The sequence below is a fragment of the Melanerpes formicivorus genome, unplaced genomic scaffold, assembly GCF_026170545.1.
Source record: "Melanerpes formicivorus ecotype bairdi unplaced genomic scaffold, bMelFor1.0.p_v2 SCAF_1, whole genome shotgun sequence".
Classification (NCBI taxonomy): Eukaryota; Metazoa; Chordata; class Aves; order Piciformes; family Picidae; genus Melanerpes; species Melanerpes formicivorus.
In genome coordinates, this window is record NW_027142353.1 from 64,507,617 (window position 1) to 64,520,314 (window position 12,698).

General features: G+C 45.0%; 1 protein-coding gene across 2 annotated transcripts in view; it reads left to right on the forward strand.

Annotated features, from left to right (window-relative positions):
* The window catches only part of SESN3 (sestrin 3), a 58,108-nt gene extending 46,303 nt beyond the window's left edge, over positions 1-11,805 (forward strand). For both annotated transcript variants that reach the window (XM_068145443.1, XM_068145453.1), the window contains exons 7-10: positions 2,780-2,895; positions 6,758-6,948; positions 7,367-7,511; positions 9,011-11,805. In XM_068145443.1, the coding sequence (XP_068001544.1) occupies positions 2,780-2,895; positions 6,758-6,948; positions 7,367-7,511; positions 9,011-9,097 (539 nt within the window). In that variant the 3' untranslated portion in view covers positions 9,098-11,805. The remainder of the gene's footprint in view (positions 1-2,779; positions 2,896-6,757; positions 6,949-7,366; positions 7,512-9,010) is intronic.
* The last annotated feature ends 893 nt before the right edge of the window (positions 11,806-12,698 follow it).

Sequence of the window (12,698 nt, forward strand, 5' to 3'; positions counted from 1 at the left end):
GGAGAAAGTTCTTCACTGAGAGAGCTGTTAGCCATTGGAATGTGCTGCCCAGGGAGGTGGTGGAGTCACCGTCCCTGGAGGTGTTCAGGAAAGGATTGGAGGTGGCACTTGGTGCCATGGTTTAGTCCTGAGGTGTTGGGTGACAGGTTGGACTTGATGATCTCTGAGGTCTCTTCCAACCTTGGTGATTCTGTGATTCTGTAACTACTTGAAGATAATAGCTTGTGTGTTTTTAAGAAGTGGGTTTAAGAAGGTGGGGTTGCTTAGCCTGGAGAAGAGGAGGCTCAGGGGAGACCTTATTGCTGTCTACGACTACCTGAAGGGAGGTTGTAGCCAGGAGGGGGTTGGCTGTGCCAGGGGAGGTTTAGGCTGAATGGTAGGAAGAAGTTCTTCATAGAAAGAGAGATTGGCCATTGGAATGTGCTGCCCAGGGAGGTGGTGGAGTCACCATCCCTGGAGGTGTTTAGGAAGAGACTGGATGGGGAGCTTGGTGCCATTCTTTAGTTGATGAGATGGTGTTGGGTGATAGGTTGGACTTGATGATCTCAAAGGTCTTTTCCAACCTGTTCTGGTCTATTCTATTCTATTCCATTCCATTCCATTCCATTCCCATTTTTCTGAAGCTGTTCTTTCTGAAGTCAGGTCTTGGTATTTTCAGACCAAGCATGTTTGAAGGTATCTCAAGTTTTTGTGCTCAGAGCCTAAAAGGGAGGAAGGCTGTGTTGTGGATCAGCAAAGGCTTTGCTTTGTGGCTCCCTGGGAACATGCAGAATCTCTGAAAGAAGATGCATCCAGCAATGTCATGGCTGGGTTTTAAGAACAGGATGTTTTCCATCCTTGCTCTGTTTTCCTTTGGTGAGCCAGTATCAGCAGTGCAGAGAAGCTGACACTCACTGTAGTCTCATTATCAAGCCGGAGCTCCCGTGAGGCTCTGCAGCTTCAGGCGTACACGGAAGGGCTGCTGTGGGGGACAGAAGTGGAGTCTTGATGAGGTTGCTGATGGTTTCCTCCCTCTTTGCTTTTTGCTGCTTTGAGTTGAGAAGTCTGTATGTGTTAGGACTTCAGCCTTCCATGAAATCCAGAGGATTTGCTGTAGCAGATGCTGTGCAAGCTTCTTCCTACTCAGTTATGTTTTGATTGCCTAATGAGGCAAAGAGGAGATAAAGCACTTCTGCAATTCTTAGCTTAACTGACTTTTCAAGGTGCTAACAGTGGACATATGGCAACTGTTCTGTCAATGCATGTGGAAGCAAGCCAGGACTTTAACATCAGGGTCAAATGCAGTCAGCTATGCAGCAGTCAACTTCTGCAGAGGTAATCACACAACCAAGCCACCTGTTTATTCGGGAGGGAAAGATTGATTCCTGATAGAGAGCCTGTGCTTGCTTAGTGACACGTTTTGGAGCTCTTTGAAGATGCCTGGTTACTAGAGCTGCTGGCAGAATGTCAGCCTGATGGACTGGAGAGCTCTTTGCTTCCATACAGTTGTCAACTGCTATTTACAAGTGGGATGTTACACTGCTTTCTGGTTGCTTATACCCTGGGCTACAGAGCAGAGGCAGTGTTAATTCCTGACACCATACCTGCTCAGCATGCTGTCATGCTGTTGTCAAGAGTACATCCTTCTGTTTCTTATCCTAGCACAATGACTTTACTAACCTGATTTATCTTCCTGATGTAAGATACCTAGGCTTCCTCAGAAGTCAACAGAGGTTTAGTCCATCTCTTCCCATTCTGGGGAAGTACATGAGATGTCTGGTGTAGGCTGGTATTTAGTTGGCTCAGTGCAAGGGATGGATCCTGTAAAAGCAGATTGGGATTGGAATGTTTCTTTCCTTTGTACTGCTCCTTTTCTCTGCACACCTCCTGAAACTATTACCTAGTCTTGTAATAGAGTAGTAGTTGGAAGTCTGTGCTACCTCATCTGCTTGCCTAAATCAAAGCAGGTGTTGATCTGTTAGAGGGTAGAGAGGCTCTGCAGAGGGACCTCGACAGGCTGGACAGAGTCCAAGGTCATGAGATTGAACACAACCAAGTGCCAGGTTCTACACATTGGCCACAACAGCCCCAGGCAGTGCTACAGGCTGGGGTCAGAGTGGCTGAGAGCAGCCAGGCAGAGAGGGACCTGGGGGTGCTGGTTCATGGTAGGCTGAACATGAGCCTGCAGTGTGCCCAGGTGGCCAAGAATGCCAATGGCATCCTGGCCTGCATCCAGAACAGTGTGGCCAGAAGGAGCAGGGAGGACATTCTGCCATGTGCACTGCACTGGTTAGGCTACACCTTGAGTCCTGTGTCCAGTTCTGGGCTTCTCAGTTTAGGAAAGATGTTGAGTTGCTGGAAGGAGTCCAGAGAAGGGCAACAAAGCTGGGGAGGGGTTTGGAGCACAGCCCTGTGAGGAGAGGCTGAGGGAGCTGGGGTTGCTTAGCCTGGAGAAGAGGAGGCTCAGGGGAGACCTTCTTGCTCTAGCCAAATGGGGGTTGGTCTCTTCTGCCAGGCAACCAGCACCAGAACAAGAGGACACAGTCTCAAGCTGCACCAGGGGAGGTTTAGGCTGGATGTTAGGAAGAAGTTCTTCCTAGAAAGAGAGATTGGCCATTGGAATGTGCTGCCCAGGGAGGTGCTGGCGTCACCATCACTGGAGGTGTTTAGGAAGAGACTGGATGGGGTGCTTGGTGCCATGGTTTAGTTGATTAGATGGTGTTGGGTGATAGGTTGGACTGGATGATCTCAAAGCTCTTTTCCAGCCTGGTTAATTCTCTTCTGTTCTATTTATTTACAGCATTTGATGATGAAATAGTCTCTACTGATGTGTCTCGCTACATTGAAGATCCTGGGTTTGGGTACAAAGACTTTGCAAGGCGAGGGGAAGACCACCTGCCAACATTCAGAGCTCAGGTACCAGCTCCTTAAAAGTGCATTCACTCAAAGAATGTTTGTAGTCTCATTACAGGGCAAGTAGCCTAAAGCACTTGTAATGGGGTGTGTTTGTTGCATGCTCCTTTTCTTGTCCATCAAATAACTCCCAAGCTTCCATGAATCTACCTGGGGTGACTCTTGTACTATTTGTATATCTCAGGCAAGGGAATACTTAGCTTTCAGTCTTATTCCAGTTCTTACCAGAATAAATATTTGAAATCTGTGAAGCATCTAGAATAGAAGTGAAAAGTACAAAAGAAAGAAGCTCTGTGCTGCCCTCCAGTAAAAATCCACAGGAAGAGCTCTTTGTTTCTGTCATTTCATCAATTATTTTCTATCAAGGCTTATCAATACTTAAATACCTACAGAATCATAGAAACATTTTGTTGGAAAAAGCCTTTACAGTCATCAAGTCCAATCCATGTCTGTGAGAGCGATTTGGTGAGTGTCATAGAATCATAGCATCAACAAAGTTGGAAAAGACCTCAGAGATCACCAAGTCCAACCTGTCACCCAACACCTCAGGACTAACTAAACCATGGCTTCAAGTGCCACACTCAGGCCCCTCTTGAACACCTCCAGGGGTGGTGACTCCACCATTTCCCTGGGCAGCACATTCCATTGGCTAACAACTCTTTCTGTGAAGAACTTTCTCCTCACCTCCAGCTGAAACTTCCCCTGGCACAGCTTGAGACTGTGTTCTCTTGTTCTGGTGCTGGTTGCCTGGCAGAAGAGACCAACCCCCTCCTGGCTACCACCTCCTTTCAGGTAGTTGTAGAGAGCAATAAGGTCTCCCCCTTGAGCCTCCTCTTCTCCAGGCTAAGCAACCCCAGCTCCCTCAGCCTCTCCTCACAGGGCTGTGCTCAAGGCCTCTCCCCAGCCTTGTTGACCTTTTCTGGACACGTTCAAGTGTCTCAACGTTCTTCTTCACTGGATTGGCCCAGAACTGGACACAGGACTCAAGGTGTGGCCTAACCAGTGCTGAGTCCCATGCAATTTATGTCAAGATGAGAGGACATGGCCTGAAGCTGCACCAGGGAAGGTTTATGTTGGATGTTAGGAAGCACTTCCTCATGGAAAGGGTAATTAGACGCTGGAATGTGCTGCCCAGGGGGGTGGTGGAGTCACCGTCCCTGGAGGTGTTCAAGAGGGGATTGGACGTGGCACTTGGTGCCATGGTTTAGTAGTCATGAGGTGTTGGGTGACAGGTTGGACTGGATGATCCTTGAGGTCTTTTCCAACCTTATTGATTCTGTGGTTCTATGGTCTCAGAGGTCTATTCCAGCCTCAATGGTTCTGTGGTTCTGTGAGTGCAGGGGCAGAATGACCTCTCTGCTGCTGCTGGCCTCACATTGCCACCAAATCACTGGGCTTTGGATATCAGAAAAGCAAAGGTGTGCTTAAATGTGATTACTGAGATGTTTATGTCTATATTTGAGTACTCTTTTTTTTTCAGTGCTCTTAAAAGAACAGCATGTAAATTTTACCTGTGTGTTATTTTACATCTCATTTTGACTGGACTTACAAACTTCTTCATCATCTATGCAACAAGAAAGACATTGTAGGTGGTTCTGTCCCAGTTGATAGAGTAGATTAATCTGCAGCCTTGTAATAAACCGTAAGTGTTACAAGGGACCTCAAAACCAAGTCAGAGGAAGTCAACTTAAAAAAAGACCAGTGGGTAGAGGAAAACTTCTTGGTCAGAATATGTGTCTGAGACTGTAAAATAAAGAGTCCATGATCACTCTCAGGAAATGTATTTAGCTGTGTGGCAGTCTCTGCTGCTCTGGATAATTTACTCTGCTGTCTTTATATGAGCCTGAAGTAGGTAGATATTGCCAAAAAGAATAAGGCAGAGTCAGTGCCTATAAATCAAACATTCTGCTTAACTACTTGAGGAGCTGCAGGCTCCCATGGAAAAAAAAGCCCTACAGAAGTTGGAATTGGAACTGAACCATCTCTGCTATTAAATAAACAGGGCAGCTTCTGGCCTACACTCAAAGAAATGACCTTGATGATTTAACTTTATTACTGTATCCTCCTCTAAAGCACTTGGATGTATACACCCACAGCCTCCCAAATCCTCTGCTATTAGTTCCATTTAAATGGCAGTAGCATCCCCAAACCCCCACAATAAAGCCAGCCCTTACTCTGATAAAACAAGGTGGCATTTGTCCCTCTGGATTCCAATTTAGTAATTGAAAATGATACCCCATACACAGCAGAATGTCTTTAAATAATTCCACAGAACTGGCAGGATTGGAAGGGACCCCAAGGATCACCTAGTTCTGCCCCCTCTGCCATGGGCAGGGACACCCTCTGCTAGATCAGGTTTTTCCCTTTTTCATTGATGTTTTTGATTGACTGCTCTTAGTAATCAGTGCTTTCCCCCTCCTGATGCTTCTGCTTTCTGGGGGCTTTTGTGATGCCTTTAGGTATTCTGGATGCCTTTACAGGTCTGGTAGGTATAGCAGATCCCTCAAAAGCCTTAGAGTCTTCTGAACTGGCAGCTAGAGGCCAAATGTGATACTGGGGTGCACCTCAGGTGTCACCAAATGAATACAGTGGTATGGAATGGAATGGAATGGAATGGAATGGAATGGAATGGAATGGAATAGAATAGAATAGAATAGAATAGAATAGAATAGAATAGAATAGAATAGAATAGAATAGAATAGAATAGAATAGAATAGAATAGAATAGAACAGAATAAGCCAGGTTGGAAAAGACCTTTGAGATCATCAAGTCCAACCTATCATCCAACACCATCTAATCAACTAAACCATGGCACCAAGCACCCCATCCATTCTCTTCCTAAACACCTCCAGTGATGGTGACTCCACCACCTCCCTGGGCAGCACATTCCAATGGCCAATCTCTCTTTCTGGGAAGAACTTCTTCCTAACATCCAGCCTAAACCTCCCCTGGCACAGCTTGAGACTGTGTCCTCTTGTTCTGGTGCCGGTTGCCTGGGAGAAGAGACCAGCCCCTGCCTCTGTTAGGCAGCTGAATGCTGTCCTACATAGTCTTCCCTGCTATCCTAATCAGAAGCTAGTCCAGTAGATGTACTGTAAAGTGCTCAGGCAAAGCCTGTTGCCCAGCAGTACCATTTGAAAACAGCCAAACACAGGAAGAACATGGAGATGATGCCCTCAGCTGTGAAGGTGGCATCAGTGACAGCAATGGAATGCTTGCCAAGGATGTGGGCAAGCTAACATGCTGTATATAACTGCAGCATGGAGAGTGGTTGTACACTGCTCTGGAGCAGGGTCATTTTCCACTGTTAATGCCATGCCACACTCTGCAAAGGTTTCCCATTGCTGATAAGACCAGGCAAGCCTTTATCCCTGCAATCCAGGTGCTTGTCTAAGACCAAAGCAGCCTGGATTTTATTAGCCTGCTCAAGGACGCTTCAGCACTTCATCCAGGGATTGTAACATCCTGGCTGGAAGTGAATAGTCCATCCTTGCCCAGAGCTAAGCATCAAAGCCTCCAAGAGGAGCAAGATTTGAAACTTAACAGACCCATCCCACATAGAATGACTCTGGTCAGTGTGGCACAGCAGGCAGTGGGAAGTTGCCTCAGCACTTCAGGAGAAACTTGGGGGTTGCTTCTCCTGCAAGCTAATGAGACACAGCTGGAGGTGAGGTGCTGTGATACAATACTCATTGCAAGAAAGCCTGGGGGAATGGAGTGGGTGATAGGGATGAGGGATGCAAAATGCAGAGGTTTTGGAAGTGAATAAAGCCATAACTAGGAGACAACAAAAGCTGTTGAACTGTAGAGAGGCTCAGATAGGAACTCCATTTGTACATTTATGTATTTCCTTCTCTTCCTGCAGGACTATACTTGGGAAAATCATGGCTTTTCCCTTGTGAACAGGCTTTATTCTGATATTGGGCATCTCCTTGATGAGAAGTTTCGGATGGTTTATAACCTCACCTATAACACTATGGCGACACATGAAGATGTTGATACAACTACCTTAAGAAGAGCTTTATTTAACTATGTCCACTGTATGTATGGAATCAGGTATGAGTGAAAATCCCTTGGCTTAGGAGTGCATTTTAAACTGTGTGAACAGAATGGAAAATGAACAGTGTGAAAAGTATGACCCTTAAGCTCTGGCTGTTATACCTGGAGGCCGTAGCTCAATCTGGACACTAGGAATGGATTTGCTGGCATATCAGGGTAACTTCTGATTCCAGTGGGGAATATGATGATGAATCAGGATGGAAATTATTACAGAGAGGTCTTCTCTGAAGCCAGCCTTTATCCTGTGTTCACAAAGGAGAGCATCCTTGCACTAAGCCTTTCAGATCCTTTGTTAGCAGGTGGGTTTCTAGGGCGTGTAGTAGCTGCTCCGATCCCCAAACGTAAGAACATAGTGCTGGGAAAGAGCCTTCTTCTAAAAACTTAATCCAACAGAATGATTGCCTGTCTTACTTAGGTATGATGACTATGATTATGGAGAAGTTAATCAGTTACTTGAACGCAGCCTGAAGGTTTACATAAAGACAGTGACCTGCTACCCAGAGAGAACTACCAAGCGCATGTACGATAGTTACTGGCGTCAGTTCAAGCACTCGGAGAAGGTACGTGTCCCAGAGCCAGGCCGGCTTCACACAGACCCCCATGCTGACCAAGAACCAAAATATGGCAGCACCTCAAAAGGGCAGAATCTGGCAAACAGTTGTTCACCAGAGAAAAACTACCTGAAGGGAGGTTGTAGCCAGGTGGGGGTTGGTCTCTTCCCCCAGGCAACCTGTGATGGAACAAGAGGACACAGTCTCAAGCTGTGCCAGGGGAGGTTTAGGCTGGATGTTGGGAAGAAGTTCTTCCCAGAAAGAGATTGGCCATTGGAATGTGCTGCCCAGGGAGGTGGTGGAGTCACCATCCCTGGAGGTGTTTAGGAAGAGACTAGATGGGGTGCTTGGTGCCATGGTTTAGTTGATTAGATGGTGTTGGATGATGGGTTGGACACGATGATCTTGAAGGTCTCTTCCAACCTGGTCTGGTCTATTCTATTCTATTCTATTCTATTCTATTCTATTCTATTCTATTCTACTCTACTCTACTCTACTCTACTCCTATTCTATTCTATTCTATTCTATTCTATTCTATTCTATTCTATTCTATTCTATTCTATTCTATTCTATTCTACTCTATTCTATTCTATTCTATATGTGTAATATAATTATATATTATACATATTAAAAATATATATAATCAATAAAAATGTCAATGTGTCTTCAGATAGCCTCTCCCCTTACCCCAATAGTGATATGGTTTGCACCCAATAGTGATTTATTTTTGCACCCAATAGTGGTTTATTTTGCACCCAATAGTGATTTATTTTGCACCCAATAGTGATTTATTTTTACACCCAATAGTGATGTACTTTGCACCCAATAGTGAATTGGTTTGCATCCAGTAGTGATTCATTTTACACCCAATAGTGATTTATTTTTACACCCAATAGTGATTTATTTTACGCCCAATAGTGATTTATTTTACACCCAAGAGTGATTCATTTTACACCCGATAGTGAATTGGTTTGCACCCAGCAGTGATTTATTTTACACCCAATAGTGATTTATTTTTACACCCAATAGTGATTTATTTTACACCCAATAGTGATTTATTTTTACACCCAATAGTGATTTATTTTACACCCAATAGTGATTTATTTTACACCCAATAGTGATTTATTTTACACCCAATAGTGATTTATTTTTACACCCAATAGTGATTTATTTTACACCCAATAGTGGTTTATTTTGCACCCAATAGTGATTTATTTTTACACCCAATAGTGATTTATTTTACACCCAATAGTGATTTATTTTACACCCAATAGTGATTTATTTTACACCCAATAGTGATTTATTTTTACACCCAATAGTGATTTATTTTACACCCAATAGTGATTTATTTTTACACCCAATAGTGATTTATTTTACACCCAATAGTGATCTATTTTCTGCTATTTTCTTCTACATTCCTGCTCGCAATCTGTAGCTAAGTTTGAAAGGCACAGCCTAAAAGCACCACCCCCCACGGGGATCTAAATGGCTGGTTTCATTTTCACCAGGTCCACGTCAATCTGCTTCTCATGGAAGCTCGTATGCAGGCCGAACTCCTGTACGCCCTTCGTGCCATAACTCGCCACTTAACCTGAAGCGCTCACTGGAGGGGAGTAACGGAGATCTCACCGAGTATGTAAAGACCTTTCCAGATAGATAACACACCAGAAGCTGTTTGTGATGTAGCATCAGGTTACTCGATTCTCTAGTGTCAAAAGTTTAGCCGTGCTTCTCCGCGGCTGTAATGTGCAATGACGTGTTTTACTTCCTTGATGCTTAACATTACTAATGACAACAGAAAGTCACCCTGAGGAGCACTACTCTGCATTGTTCCCCGACTGGATTTCTGCGCAGCGGTCAGGATCCCGAGCCCGGTTCCATTACACAGCCAATCCTAGCGCTTTGTTCTTCAAGCGCCCGGAGCCAAGTGCTTGGAGGCTTCTTTTGGGTTTGTTTTTTTCCAAGCAATCATATCTTTCAGATTAGTGGAGTCCAGCAGCAGATCGGTTCTGCCCGTCCTGAGAGCGTGCCGCCGCCACCTCATGACTCGTGACTGCGGAGAGGCGCGCGCGGGCGGCCTCAGCGATGAGCTGCCTCGCTGCAGCCGTCGAAGGCGACGCCAGACGCGGATGCGAGCCTCGAGCACACCTTAATGTGAAATTAATCGTGGTGAATCCTACGGCATGCTACTGAAGTGTGAAAATCCATCTGCTCTGTCGTGCTCCTTCCCGAGAGAAGAGGCTTCGTGGTTTGCCATTCCAGCCTCACTTACCGTGGTTCAGTCATGCATAACCTTCCTTTACCGACAGTCACCCTCAGCTGTCCTTAACAGTACCCATGCTCATCACATGTTGCAATCTGTTTAGTTGGCACCTATGAAAGTTAAGACACAGGCTGACCAAAAGAGAAAAAAGCCACAGGGTTGTGGGGTTGGGGTTTTGTTTTTTGCACTCTCTTCTTCCTCAACGTTTGAACTAAGGCAAGTAAAGGCAGGCTAGCATATCTGTTCTTTCATATTGGATGTATAGAAATTTCTCTCCCATGGCCTTGGCCGTAGCTTGAAACTGTACTATTCAAAGGTTTAAAAAGCCTCTATGCATTAGTGTGAGTGAACAAAAGGAAAGTGCAATATTTAAAAGGAAAGCAGGCTTGTTTTTTTCCCCTATCACGCCACTGCTGAAGTGTCCTTCTTTGCATAGCCATAAAGAAATTGTCAAACCAAATTTCTTTATTGTCTGAGGCCTGGCAGTTCTGGGGTTCTTTCTTTTAGCTTTTCTGGCTTAAGACAACCTGATAACTGAGATGCCAAAGCACCACCCCCCCAAAACAAAGCACGCTGGGCCAGCCGGTAGTACTGGGGGAAAAGGGGAAGAAATCAGCTGCCAAAAAATGTCGCAGTTTTGTGCTGCTCTCTGTCGCTTCTGCCGTGGTTTCCAAGAGCACAAAACGCTGATGTTTGATAGCTTTATTTTGTATTGCATTTAACGAACCAGTGAAGTGCCTAAAGAGATGCTTAAGCTCACCCAGTAGGATGCAAGCTGTCGCTCTTTTCCAACTCCTGCCTGTTGGGTCTGGACTTCCTTGTGTTTCTTGAGGAGGGTGACCTTGACTTCCCTTCCGTACACTGAAAACTGTCTGGGTCCTTTGGGTTTTCGTGTCCCGTCAGCCTGTAGAAGTTACCACAGGATGATTTTTCACTAGTGATGGCAGAATAGTTTTTAACAAATGGTTTTATCACTCCTGTTTTGATACTTTTCATTCATTGAACTGAGGACCAGCAGGCTACTGAAGGTAGTTTTCTCCCTTTTTTTCTCCTCCCCACCCCCCCCACCCCTCTTCTTTCTGCTACCTTGCTGTGACTTCGCATGTTGGGTTTTTGGCTTTACCTCTCTGTTCCAGATCGGAAAGCTAAATGATTGTACACTTTCCTGCACTTTCAGACTGCAGGCTCTGCATGTGACAACCTGTTGAGGAAGAAATCAGTAATTATCATATTTATTTTTGGTAATAAAACCTTGGCTGTGTAGTAAACTTACCCAAGAGGCAGCATCAGACTCTCCCCTGCAGAGAGCACTGGGTAAAACATCAGAGTTGTTTACCTTGTATAGCTAACTGCAGAGACTTCTTCAAAGTATTGAGATGCTCATTTGTGTGAGCTTAAAATTAACTTTCTAAATGGTTGCAATCCTTTTTCCTCCCTCCTGTGACTGTAGTGGCCATGCCTAATGGCTTTTGTGCATCAAACAGTTCTGCTGAGAGGAGTTTTCATGCAATACTTGGGCTTCTGGGTTGTTTTTTTCATCTGCTGGGAACTGTACAGTGCTACTTCAAATTCCTTTGCTTTGAAAAGTCAAGTAGTTCTCAAGAAGCACAGCTGAGCTCTGGAAAAGGAGGTGAAACCTGATTTGGGTAACGAATATGACAGCTTTAGTTTCCCCTCCAGAAACGCAAAGGCTCTTCAGAGAAAGCTGAGTTTCACGTTTGGAAACACGAGTGCCTTTACCGCTTTCCTTGTGAAATACACTTGCCAGCTCAAATGCCTTCTGAGCAAAGTGCATGAGCAGATTCAAAAGCCAGAAGCCATTAGTGGATGGCTTCAATATAAAGCTTGTGGTAAATCAGTGATTTCTTCATTTCTTTCTTTCTTTCTTTCCTTTTTTCCCCCTTCCTCGTTTTTTAAGGTGCCATATCAGGTCTCACCCGGCCTGCGAGACATTCCACCGTAGGGGGATGGCATTGTGCAACCAGTTTGCTTCTTTTCTCTTGGTTTCTTTTTTAACATTAAATGCAAACTTGAAACTTCTGGCAATGTTTCCCACGTGGCTGTTTGGTTGGGGGGGGAATGTTTTACCTTCCCCTCCCAAAGCATTGCATTGACGTGGCGACGATTTATAGCTGGTTTTTGTGCTCCGAAGTTAGGGTGGTTCGGTGTGGATTCGTTCAGGATCGGTGTGTTTAAAGTCAGGCAACTCTACCATACCCCTGATGCACGCTTTAGGCTCGCACTGACCATGCCAAATTTTGCTGTGCAAGTGTCCTTGGGATTATTTTTTGCATTTTTAAAGCACTCATGAATGTGAATCTTCACACTTTGTTCCTTAGTATTACTCTCCAGAGTACCATGATTGTTGGAAGTGTAGGTACTCTTCTCTCGCTCTCTCTCTCTCTTCCTATATTGGGATTGGTGATTACCAGTGATAATGCCAGTCCACAAAACCCCAGCCATGACCAGCATGAAAGCAAGTGTGCAGTCTCCTGTTTACTGAAGGGAACTTTAGGTAGGTGCAAATTAACCAGCCAGCACAGGGAGCGCTGTTAGGTAGTGAACAGCTCTTTTGGAGCATGGACAGCTTCTTACCCCTTGCAGAATCACTCCAGAACGTGTCTTGTGATAGAGGACATTCTTGCTGAAACTGATCCTTTTGGGGTTTTTTTTGGTAATAAAGAGGAGTGAATGAGATGCTGGTTGGGGCCATCATGCAAGAGCAGGAACCACTGTAACTGAGGGCACAGTTTGTGCAGATAGCTACTGAAGAAGCTAGCGTTGTGGTACTGTACGAGGATTTTGGTGAGCCGTAGGTGGATTTCTTTTCATCAAGGCCAAACCAAACCACATTTCTTTGGCCTCAAGCTTTCATTACAATGAAAAGTGTGTCCTTTCAGCTTCATGACTTAAAGGATTGCCCCAGTCAGCTC